The 10,645-nt window shown below is 33.2% G+C and overlaps 2 protein-coding genes across 3 annotated transcripts; one reads left to right on the top strand and one right to left on the bottom strand.

The window, feature by feature from the left end:
- Positions 1-873: 873 nt before the first annotated feature.
- Positions 874-2,200, top strand: LOC116851684 (BLOC-1-related complex subunit 7). Of its 2 annotated transcripts, none has more exons than XM_032831343.1 (3): positions 874-1,096; positions 1,445-1,682; positions 1,795-2,200. In XM_032831343.1, exons 2-3 carry the CDS (start codon positions 1,545-1,547, stop codon positions 1,972-1,974), a joined length of 318 nt encoding a protein of 105 aa, XP_032687234.1. In that variant the 5' UTR covers positions 874-1,096; positions 1,445-1,544; the 3' UTR covers positions 1,975-2,200. The 2 variants fall into 2 exon arrangements, with proteins under 2 accessions (XP_032687234.1, XP_032687236.1); XM_032831345.1 differs by lacking the exon at positions 874-1,096 and adding an exon at positions 1,117-1,373.
- Positions 2,201-2,458: 258 nt separating this feature from the next.
- LOC116851683 (ubiquitin thioesterase otubain-like) lies at positions 2,459-4,089 on the bottom strand. Its single transcript, XM_032831342.1, has 5 exons — positions 3,875-4,089; positions 3,754-3,806; positions 3,226-3,525; positions 2,888-3,091; positions 2,459-2,798 (listed from the first exon to the last, which is right to left on the bottom strand). Exons 1-5 carry the CDS (start codon positions 3,915-3,917, stop codon positions 2,601-2,603), a joined length of 798 nt encoding a protein of 265 aa, XP_032687233.1. The 5' UTR covers positions 3,918-4,089; the 3' UTR covers positions 2,459-2,600.
- Positions 4,090-10,645: the final 6,556 nt, after the last annotated feature.

Raw genomic sequence — 10,645 nt, 5'->3', positions numbered from 1 at the left:
AGCCCCCCGCTAGGGGTGTATATCAATTGGACACGGGGCAATTGGACACAGTCCAATCACAAGTCGCTGTTCCAAGGGACCCTACAAATGTCTCTAATCACACGGTGCTGTGATTGGCTGTGTCCAAATGCACCGTGTCCAAGTGCACCGCTCCCCCCCGCTAGTCGTTCGATATTGCAGTTACATAATGTAATTCATGTGATAAAAGATCAGTACTTGTTTAAATTGTGGGAAAGCAGCAACGTTCGACAAGTGAAAAAAAATAAAAAAAAGTTAAAACAATATATAACTTGTATATTTTTCGGACTCCCCCGATTAATTATCAATATTGAAGTCAAAATAAATATTTTTACCAAAAGAACTGCAAAAAGATATCAAAATTCGAAAAAGGCCTTATTGTACATAATTACCCGAAAAATAACCAGGAATATTGAAATACTAGATAGTACACCGATTGTGCCTGACGGTACTTCCACAGCAGCGCTTGAGATCGCTATTTCGGCCAAATATATAATTTTTTAATATTTAATTCAAATTATCTGGATGACGCACAAGCCTTTTTAATGATACTTCATAACTCTTCATACGAAATACAAACGATACCATACCGAACCTTTGTTTAATTTACCTCCGATCATTATTTCCGGCTAAATACATGGTCCAAAAAAGAACAATTAATTACAAGTAATAGAATGACTCACAAATCTTTTCAATTGCACTTCAAAACTCTTCATACGAAATACAAACAATTTAAAAGAATAGTTTTCCAACCGGAGTTTTTTTCCGGTCAAGTACATACGAATTACAGCCTTACAGACTTATTCTTACAGCTATTGTAGATGAGTCTTTACAGCTATACTCTTACAGCCATTGTAGATGGGTCTTAACTCTACCCATCAAGAATTTTGGAACACAGCCCTGGTAGAATAAAAATTGCACTCGGTGTATACCAGTGTTACATTAATTTTTTCGTTAAAAACTCTGTTAAAGTGAATACTTAAAGTGAATTATATAATTCAGATAATCTGAAATATTTATTTTTATGAATTTGGAACTTAATTGCGATCGTGTTTCGCACATTTACTCAAGAAAAAGTGTTAGTATTGTTGTATAACGAAACTATTGTGTATACTCGAGAGCGAAACTGTTTGTATACTTTTTTTTCAAATAAAGCATTCGAATTGTCATAATCACGAGCAATTGCTGACGAATTAGCGCAGTAATTAGTCAGTCAACAAGACAACCATTTGCTGCGCAAATCCGTCAGGAATTGCTTGCAATCCTGACAACTCGTGACGTTGCAACTTTATTGGGAAAAGTGTTAAAAAATTCTTTTCACTTTTAAACGTACACTTACAGTGGATAGCCCTAAAGTAATATTCAATTGCTTCAGTGTTCATTCGTAAATAAATCTAAAGTCGTATATAACTTTGTATATTTTCAGATGAAATAACTTCTACTATAATACAACTTACGATTCATCTATAGGCTTGGATAACATTAGAAACAGAATTTATCCTTCTATTAATGAAAGACAATCCAGTATGGCTTCAGCATCAAGTACAAGTGCACGTAGCCTATTTATTGAATCAAAAATGCGATTAGCAGATAGAGTGCAAGTTAATGTCAATAATATTGCCTCCCTTGCGAGACAAATACAGAGGGGCTCAAAAAGCAGCGAAGTAATATTTTACTTTTCCACTTTATTTGAAATTTTTTGAATGCTACATTATTATAAATTATAATGTTATTTTATTTTATTATTTTATATACATTCCATACATATTTTTGCAGATTTTAATGCATGCAGCAAGAAACTTTGCACAGCAGGAACATGGATTAGAAATGGTAGAATCTAATCTGAAGAAACTTGTTCTTATAGCTACACATTTAGAATACCAAATAGATTTAATTGACAAAAGTTCTGCAATATTGGATGAAGTTACAGAACAAGTACGATCTATGCAGCGATAAGATACTATAAATGTGATGCATATTTGTTATTGTATATGTAAATTTTATACAATTAATATATAGTTGGTTTATTTATTGTTGTATATATAAGTTCTATGTAGTCAACATGCAGAAAGCTATTTGTGAATATTAATATTTTAAGATTTGTTAATTACTAGTTTAAAATTTACGAACATATTTTAAAAAATTTTAAATATATTGTTTGAAAATATATAATTATATCCTCTCTCTGTTTTCTTTTCATGTCATCTATATAGAGATCATAAAAAGGAAATGGACAAAATATAAAGAATTAAACAATACAATGTTTGCATCTGTATCATTTATTCCAGATTAGTTTCAAAGTTAAAAATATTTTATAAGACTTGTAAACATTACCAATGCATGTTTGGAAATATATGTAAAGTTTAAAGAGTTTATGTTACAATACATAAACTGATCAAAACAAAATTAATTTAAAAGTGACATTATCTTTCATTACATGTAACAAATGCAAATATTCCTGAGAATAAAATAAAACTAATTTTAGTTACTACAAACTGTTTTTATATTAGATCAGAGTAGTCTAGTAAGAAGTTTATTTTGTAGAAAATAATATGAGAAAAAGTTGTGTAATGTTGAATTTATCAAGGATAAAGAATATCATAATGACCAGGACGATATAATAAGTGCACAGCTGGTATGGCACCTTCAGGAAAGTCATGAGCTGTTACTTCAGTTCCTGCACCTCTATCCATGTATCGAACTCTAACACCAGTTCCTAATGCACTGCTCATTGCTATAATATGAATATGGTCAGATTCTTTATACATTGGTTCGACTTCCTATAAAGAAAGAAGAATATCATTGTAATAAATTATAGTTTTGTAAAAAAAATTGATAGATATAAACATCAATATCAATAGATACAAACCTGATGGCAGAATTCAGTAATAGTGCGTTCCCCTTCAATAAAATGTTGATAGAAGTCTGCATCTCGTTGTAACTGACCAGATGTAATTAATCTAAGATATACAACAACATAATCTGAATAACCTTGCTCATTGAATAATTTGTGTAACTCCATATGACTGGATTCTGTATCACTACTCCCTACTTTGTCAATTACTTCCATAAACTGCAATAAAAATATATATTTTCTTTACAATAAATTTCCTAAATAATAAATTTTCTGAATTAGAATTCTGAATTAGAATTCCGAATTAGAATGTTATATCAACATGTTATCTTAAAACAAAATGTCCAACTCACTGTGTCATGAAAATCTTCAACTGTAAAATGAGGAAAACCTAGAGCTACAAGGCTATCCTTGCTTTTTAAAGCTAAATCACGAAACTTATCATATTCTTCCTTATTTCCAATTAATTTCTCCAAATAAGCATAACTAAATGCTCTAAAAAAACAGTTGCCGTCAGGTCTTGTTCTCCTAATGTAGGAATATTTTTTAGCCAAGGCTTTTGCCTTTGAAAGATACACTTCGTCTTCTTTATATTCTTGTTCTAAGCTTTTTAATGGCTCCTTTTCGCCAACTAAAGCTATGGATTCTGAGATCTGAAATATACATAAAAATTATCTAATAATTACAAACTTTAATAAAAACTTTTCTCCTTATTCATTAAAATTTAGAAATAAAAGTGAAAGTGTGTATTTTAATTATATAGACTAACAGTGGCTACGTGAATTATACTTTTAATCTGATAAATTAATAAAGATGAATAAGTGTATTCTAATTTATCTTTTAAAAATACACTTCGAATGTGATACGTATAGCATATTAACCTCCTTCTCGATTCGTCTTTGTTGTTGAAGTATCAACTCATCTTGATTGATATCTGTAACAAAAACCAGGAGATAAGTCACTCAATTTAACTTCTCACTAATGAATTACAGTAAAAAAAACCTGGGTTTTCTATGGATTGTTCCTTTTGCGACTTGTCTTCCATATTTTACAAAATTTCGATGAATTTCACAACTGTCAAATTATCAGTCGTAAACAAAAGCTTGATGTTCCCATGTGTTGTTGAGAAGGTGTTTGCCGCTATATCTCACGCTTTTAAGTTTGTATCGAAGTATCATATAACTCCTACACATAGAGGTACGTTCGAAAATGTCATCTGTCATGCTCTCCCTCTCTCTTTATTTTACTCTCGTATCTCTCTCAACATAAGAGATGCAATCGGATGATGTTTTCGAACGTATCCCAGGGCGCGGCATAAGGCCTGTTCTTTGTAGCTGCACTGCTAAACTAGTGTAATAAATTAGAGTGAGAAAACGTATATTTGTCTCACTTCAATATATTGCAACAGTTCAGCAGTGCAACTACAAAGAACAGATCTATGACCGGTATTCGTAGTCAAATCTTATTTCAAAAATGTCTTAAATAATGTCTTAAGACGTGAATACGGCTCTGTGATTGGTTCATGACATCTTAAGACTAGAGAACCTCTAGTATAGAGAATCGCCAACTTGATCACGTAACCAGCTAATTGGCTGGCATCTTTGTCTATGGCTGCGTTCCGAAATTCACTGTCAGTACTGAAATTCTATAGTATATGTGACATGAACTATAGATTTTCAGTACTGACAGTGAATTTCGGAACGCAGCCTATATAAGTATGGACTGCCAGTTGGCATTCTTAGGGTGCTATTTCACGTGTCGTACGACAAGCTTTTCGGATACGTTTATTGGTTGGCGAATAGAGTATTTCTAGATTCTCTATTCGTCAACCAATGAACGTATCCAAAAAGCTTGTCGTACGACACGTGAAATATCAGCCTTACGCTGTAATCGACATGAAGAGCACCTCCAAGAACTAACTGGCGAATCCCAGTATTTCGATTACATATTGGGTGTTTACGACAATTAGGGCTGCGTTCAGATTCCACACCCGGGTGTATTCTATTACTAGAAATGCTATAGTATATGTAACGTATACTATAGTGTTTCTAGTAATAGAGTGCACCCGGATGAAGAATCTGAACGCATCCTAGAGTTAGAGTTAGTCCACTAGGGCCGGAATTATGATAGGCACGACCATCAAGTACTTTTATAGTTTATGACAATTTCTAATGCTCCTGCACACAGGACGCGATAATGCTTGCCGCGCGGCGGAAGTTCGCGCGACAGCCAATCAATATGCTGCTTTTCGTAATAACCTTCTAGCTCTTACGGAAAAACAATATATTGATTGACTGTCGCGCGGACTCCGCCGCGCGGCAAACATTACCGTGTCATGTGTGCAGGAATCATAACTCTATGGTTGCGTTCTTTTAGGGTGCCATTACATGAAGCGTGGAAACGCGGAAACGCGGGACAAAATCTTACTAAATTTCCGCGTTCCGCGAATTGAATAATTTCTTCCCGTACGTTGAAAAAGCGGCAAAGCGGAAGACCCAAAATTTTTCTCTATTGTCTTTTCATCTAAAGTACCAAGGTATGAATTCCAGAAAAATATCAGGTCCGAATGTGTTTGAACACGTCTTAATGTAACGGCGGTTAGGTTGAACAACTTGTGATAACTTGTAACAACTTGTGACAATGAATTTTTCCACGCTTGTTCCGCGACTTTATTTCTCCTTATATTATATGGAGCACAATTTGCGCGGAAAAGCGGAACGATTTGGTGACAAATAAACATCTGTATTCATTTTTTAAAATTGTATTAACTTAATTTACTGCAATTTTTACTAATATGTTTATTTTTTCAGCTTATCTGTTGAATACAAGCATTTTAATTAATAAATACCGTTAAAAATTAATATTTTATAATTTCCCATACCGCTTTTTGCGCAAAATATGCCTCATGTAATATAAGGCAATCAAAACAGACGCGGAACGCATAGTGGATCTAGTAAGATTTTGTCTTCCGCGTTTCCGCGCTTCATGTAATGGCATCCTTATGGCTCCTGCACACAGGACGCGGTAATGCTTGCCGCGCAACGGAAGTCCGCGCGACAGCCAATCAATATGTTGTTTTTCCGTAAGAGCTAGAAGGTTATTACGGAAAGCACCATATTGATTGGCTGTTACGCTAACTTCCGCCGCGTGGCAAGCATTACTGCGTCCTGTATGCAGGAGCCATTATTTACAACAGATGTAGCTGAATGCATCTCGTGCATGCATCAAGATTGCACTTTCTAAGGTTACTAGCTAGTGATGTACTGTCCCTAGAAAATAAATTTTCCTTTTGGCTATTGGATCGTCGTATGTCTGTCGTCGGATCCCAATCAGTAATGTATCAGTATTGCTTTTATAAAAATGAAAGAGAGAAAGAAAGAGAGAGGCAATCTAATAATAATATCAAATAATATAAAAAATGTCATTAATTGAAATCGATTTAGTACATGGAACATGGCCAGTTATTAGAAGATAGAGTCCTCAGAGTTAATTTCAGATACTGTTATTACAAACAAACCTCCAATAGCTCCCACATTTGCAGTATCCATCTACAACTCATTAATAAATTAAGTTTTCAATATTACTACAATTATCCCAGCAAATACAAAATATAACTGTTATACAGGGTGCGGCGCCAAAATCCGGACAAAATTCAATTTGAAATTCTCACCGTTTAATACTACTGGTAGATTAGCGATTACGATTAGCGTTCAAATAACTTGACGCATGTATTAAACCATCATAACCTCGAAACAGTCGCAATGTTGAAACCAAGTGCGGAGTATAACCGAAGAGCCGCGATTATCGAAAGTGAGCTGGGCGCTCGGCGACAGAAATCATTCGGTTCTTCGGGTACCCGAGATCGACTTGTATGATGTCATCGCAAAGTACAATGAGTCGGAGAAGTCTAACGAAGGTTTTGCAACACCGGCGAGTAAAACCCACTCGAAGGAGCGCGTTGTCAGGACGCCCGACATCATTCAACGGGCTCAAAAGCTAATTTTTGAGGATCCAGGGCGTCGGTTGTTGGTGTGAGCGAGAAAACTATGCGTCGAATCATCGAGGAGGACCTCCGCTACAAGTCTTACACAATTAAAGTGAGTCATTTGGTGCAAAATTAGTTGTCGGACAACGTCGACATGTTTTGGTCAAAAGAATTCTGGCCTTCCAACAGCCCAGATTTGAATTCTTTGGACTTCTATGTATGGAGAGTAGTTGAAAGGGTCACGAACAAGTCCAGACATCCAAACGTCGCATCATTGAGAGCCGCTATTGAAGAGGCATTCACCGATATGGACCGTGACACATTAAAGCGCGCCTGCGCACGCTTCAGACCGAGAATGGAGGCGGTCATTCAAGCAAGCGGGGGATATATTGAGTAAATGTGTTCTTTATGGCCTTACAAACAATTTGGTTAAAAAAATTTTGTAAACCTTTTCGTTTTTGCAATAAAAAATATGTTTGGAAAAATGTATAATTTGTCCGGATTTTGGCGCCGCACCCTGTATAACATAGACGTAACACGTACTCTTGTTACTTCTTGTTACCTCTTGTTACTTGTTACTTGTTATGTTATATAGCAGTTATGTCTTTCTTTGTTAAGATTGTAATATTTCGACTATATTTAATACACATTTTTGTATATTTATTGAACATATTACATAAATTACTACTATTCTCTATCCTTTTCATCCATTAACCCAGACAGCACAAAATATTTATAAATTATTTACAAAATATTTATAAGATTTATTTGAATATTTTATGAATATTTACCAAAATATTTCATAAATATATCTACAAATATATTTACAAAATATTTTTGTGACCTTAGATTCAATAGATGAAAAATATTTATATTTAAAATTATATTTATTTAAAATATTTATATTTTTAATAAATATTATAAAAATATTTATTAAAATATATACATTTTTCTTTTTTCCTGAATTTTTCTTAAAATTTCCATTTTATTGTTTCACACGCTACTTAATTGAATTTAAATTGTACTTTGAAAATTTGCTTACCATTGCTGTCCATACAGCACAGAGGCTTGCAGCAATATTGCTACAACGTTGCAACATTGCATATTGCAGTGTAATGTTGCAGAGACATTGCAATGGCATTGTGTTTGCAATATTGCATATGCAGCGTTGCAACAACATTTCAATACAATATGAAAATGGCGTAATATGATCGGCGTGTGTAATACGAAGTAACGTAATATTAGCTGTTCTCATTTATTTATTTATTTATTTATTTATTTATAAGTCCTGGAAAGTTATAATTTACGTTATTTACATTTATGACCTAATTATAAACCATTTATTGGCCATTGATTGGCTGCCGCGTCATGTCTTATCGCGCTTGCACGCTTTTCTTGTGCAGTGCAGACACCGTCATTAATAGCGTTTTCGATTAAAGAGAGGGTCAATCGACACGATATCTATTAAGGCCTTCACACACACTTTCCGTAACAGTAACCGTAAGACGTAACATAAGAATTGACCAATTACGATAGAGTATTCACAAAAATGGCGACCTTATGTTTCGACGATTCTCAACGTGATTGGTCAATTCTTACGTTACGTCTTACGGTTACTGTTACGGAAAGTGTGTGTGAAGGCCTTTAATGACGTCTCTTCGACAAAAACCAATCCTATTGCTCTTTGTATGGGTCGAATATCATTAATCGCTCTCAGATCGGTTGGTCCACTCTTCAGTCAAAAATGCTATTATATAAATAAATAAATAAATAAAAATATATATATATATATGTAATAGCGTTTGTTACAGCGCACACGTTGTACGCATGTACGGAGGGGAAAGTGGTACACTATTGTCAATCTCACACATTCTGTTACGGACAGGCTTTTCTTGTCTACGTTCGGTCCATGATGTAACCTAACATATCTCATCGTGGCTTCGAAATACCGAGAATTTAGTGTTGTGCAATGTGTCGCATTCGTCAAATTTTGATAAAAGTTACGATTCCACTATGTTTCTTAATGTAGAGACGTGTCTGAGATATTTTTTATTATTTACTAAATAATTTTATTGTATACATTTAGGTTATATTTGTTTGTAAAGCCTTATTTATGTAGTTATTACTAATTATAGGAAATATATATAACGCGCACAAAAGAAAACTTGTTTCCCAGCGACATAGTAGACGGATTATTGCTACTAATACACAAGTAGATATCACTGGCTGTTCAGAACCAATTGCAAATTGCTGTACTGTGAACATTTCTGATCATGTAGATATATATAATAAAAATGTTGAAGAGATTGACATTTGTAATGCACGTAGTACTAACATAATGCATATTAACAGTACAACTTTCAGAGAATTATAATGAATGTCAAAATCGTAATATTCAAAGAAACAATGATAATTGTAGTCAGTTCAACGATAAATGAAGAATGTGATGATGATGATGACAATGACGATCAGAATGCAAATCATAATGATGGGAAAAAAATAAAAAATGCTATAGCTACATGGGTTATATCTTGTAATATTTCACACAATGCATCTAATGCATTGTTAAAAATTTTGCGTAAATTTATATTGCATAACTTACCTGCAGATACATGAACATTGTTACAAACTCCAAGATAAACGAGTATATTAAAAATATGTGAGGAAGAATACTTTCACTTTGGTTTACAGAATATTATTAAACAGATGCTAGTGAGAAATAACGATACTTGTTTAAATGTAATAATCAATATCGATGGTTTGCCTCTAGCGAAATCATCACAAGCATCCTTGTGGACTATTTTATGTTCAAATACAGTAAATAAGACAGTATACTTGGTTGGTGCATATTTTGGATATATAAAACCTAATAATTCCAATGATTTTCTGTAACCTTTAGTCAACGAATTAATAGAGTTAATTAATAATAGTTATATTTATGGCGAAAATGTAATTAAAGTCACACTATTCACTTTAATATATGATGCGCCTGCAAAGTCGTTTGTATTGTGTATAAAAAATCATATGGGATTTAATAGTTGCACTAAATGTTTAGTCAAGGGCAAATATATGATAGGTAGAATATGCTTCCCTTATGAAAAGCAATATTGTTTAAGAACAGATGAATTATTTTCAATTAATGCTTATAAAGATTTTCAAAATAATTTTTCTATTTTAAATAATGTTCCCATGTTTCTTTATCTAATACTCCATTGGATTATATGCACTTGATATGTTTAGGAGTTTTAAAAAAATTGATTGTACTTGTGATTGTGGATAAAAGGTCCACTTTCTATATGTTTAAATGCAAGATCTATTAATAAAATATTACATCTAAAATATCACATCTGATTTTACTTAGGAATACTACACCATGTGATTTTGCTAGAAGACCCAGGTCAATAAAAGACTATAAGTTATGAAAAGCTACAGAATTCAGAAATTTTCTATTATATACAGGTCTTATTGTATTAAAGCATATGTTACCAGACAAATTATATATTCATTTCCTCACATTACATGTAGCTATAACAGTTCTTACACGTCAACATTTATGTCAAGATAAACTAATAAATTTTGCTGAATCTTTACTTCATTATTTTGTTCAGTTATTTGAAATACTATATGGTGTACAGTATGTATCGCATAACATACACAATCTTTTACATATATGTTCTGACGTAAGAAGGTATGGTCCACTCGATAATTTTAGTGCATTTCGTTTCGAGAATTACATAACAGTTATAAAAAGGAGATTACGAGAAATCATTGCAACAACTGATTAAAAG

The sequence above is a fragment of the Odontomachus brunneus genome, unplaced genomic scaffold (assembly GCF_010583005.1).
Source record: "Odontomachus brunneus isolate Ranch 3 - 2012 unplaced genomic scaffold, Obru_v1 Obru_scaffold_187, whole genome shotgun sequence".
Classification (NCBI taxonomy): Eukaryota; Metazoa; Arthropoda; class Insecta; order Hymenoptera; family Formicidae; genus Odontomachus; species Odontomachus brunneus.
The sequence above is the reverse complement of the archived record's forward strand: the minus strand, read 5'-3'. Positions and strand labels throughout refer to the sequence as shown.

Bases quoted from the DNA above. Each gene is read 5' to 3' on its own strand.
- LOC116851684 (XM_032831343.1), top strand. From the start codon at position 1,545: ATGGCTTCAGCATCAAGTACAAGTGCACGTAGCCTATTTATTGAATCA. The intron at 1,683-1,794 runs GTAATATTTTAC...ATATTTTTGCAG, and splicing joins GGGGCTCAAAAAGCAGCGAA to ATTTTAATGCATGCAGCAAG.
- LOC116851683 (XM_032831342.1), bottom strand. From the start codon at position 3,917: ATGGAAGACAAGTCGCAAAAGGAACAATCCATAGAAAACCCAG. The intron at 3,526-3,753 runs GTTAATATGCTA...TGTATATTTCAG, and splicing joins AAAGACGAATCGAGAAGGAG to ATCTCAGAATCCATAGCTTT. The intron at 3,092-3,225 runs GTGAGTTGGACA...TTTTTATTGCAG, and splicing joins TTGAAGATTTTCATGACACA to TTTATGGAAGTAATTGACAA.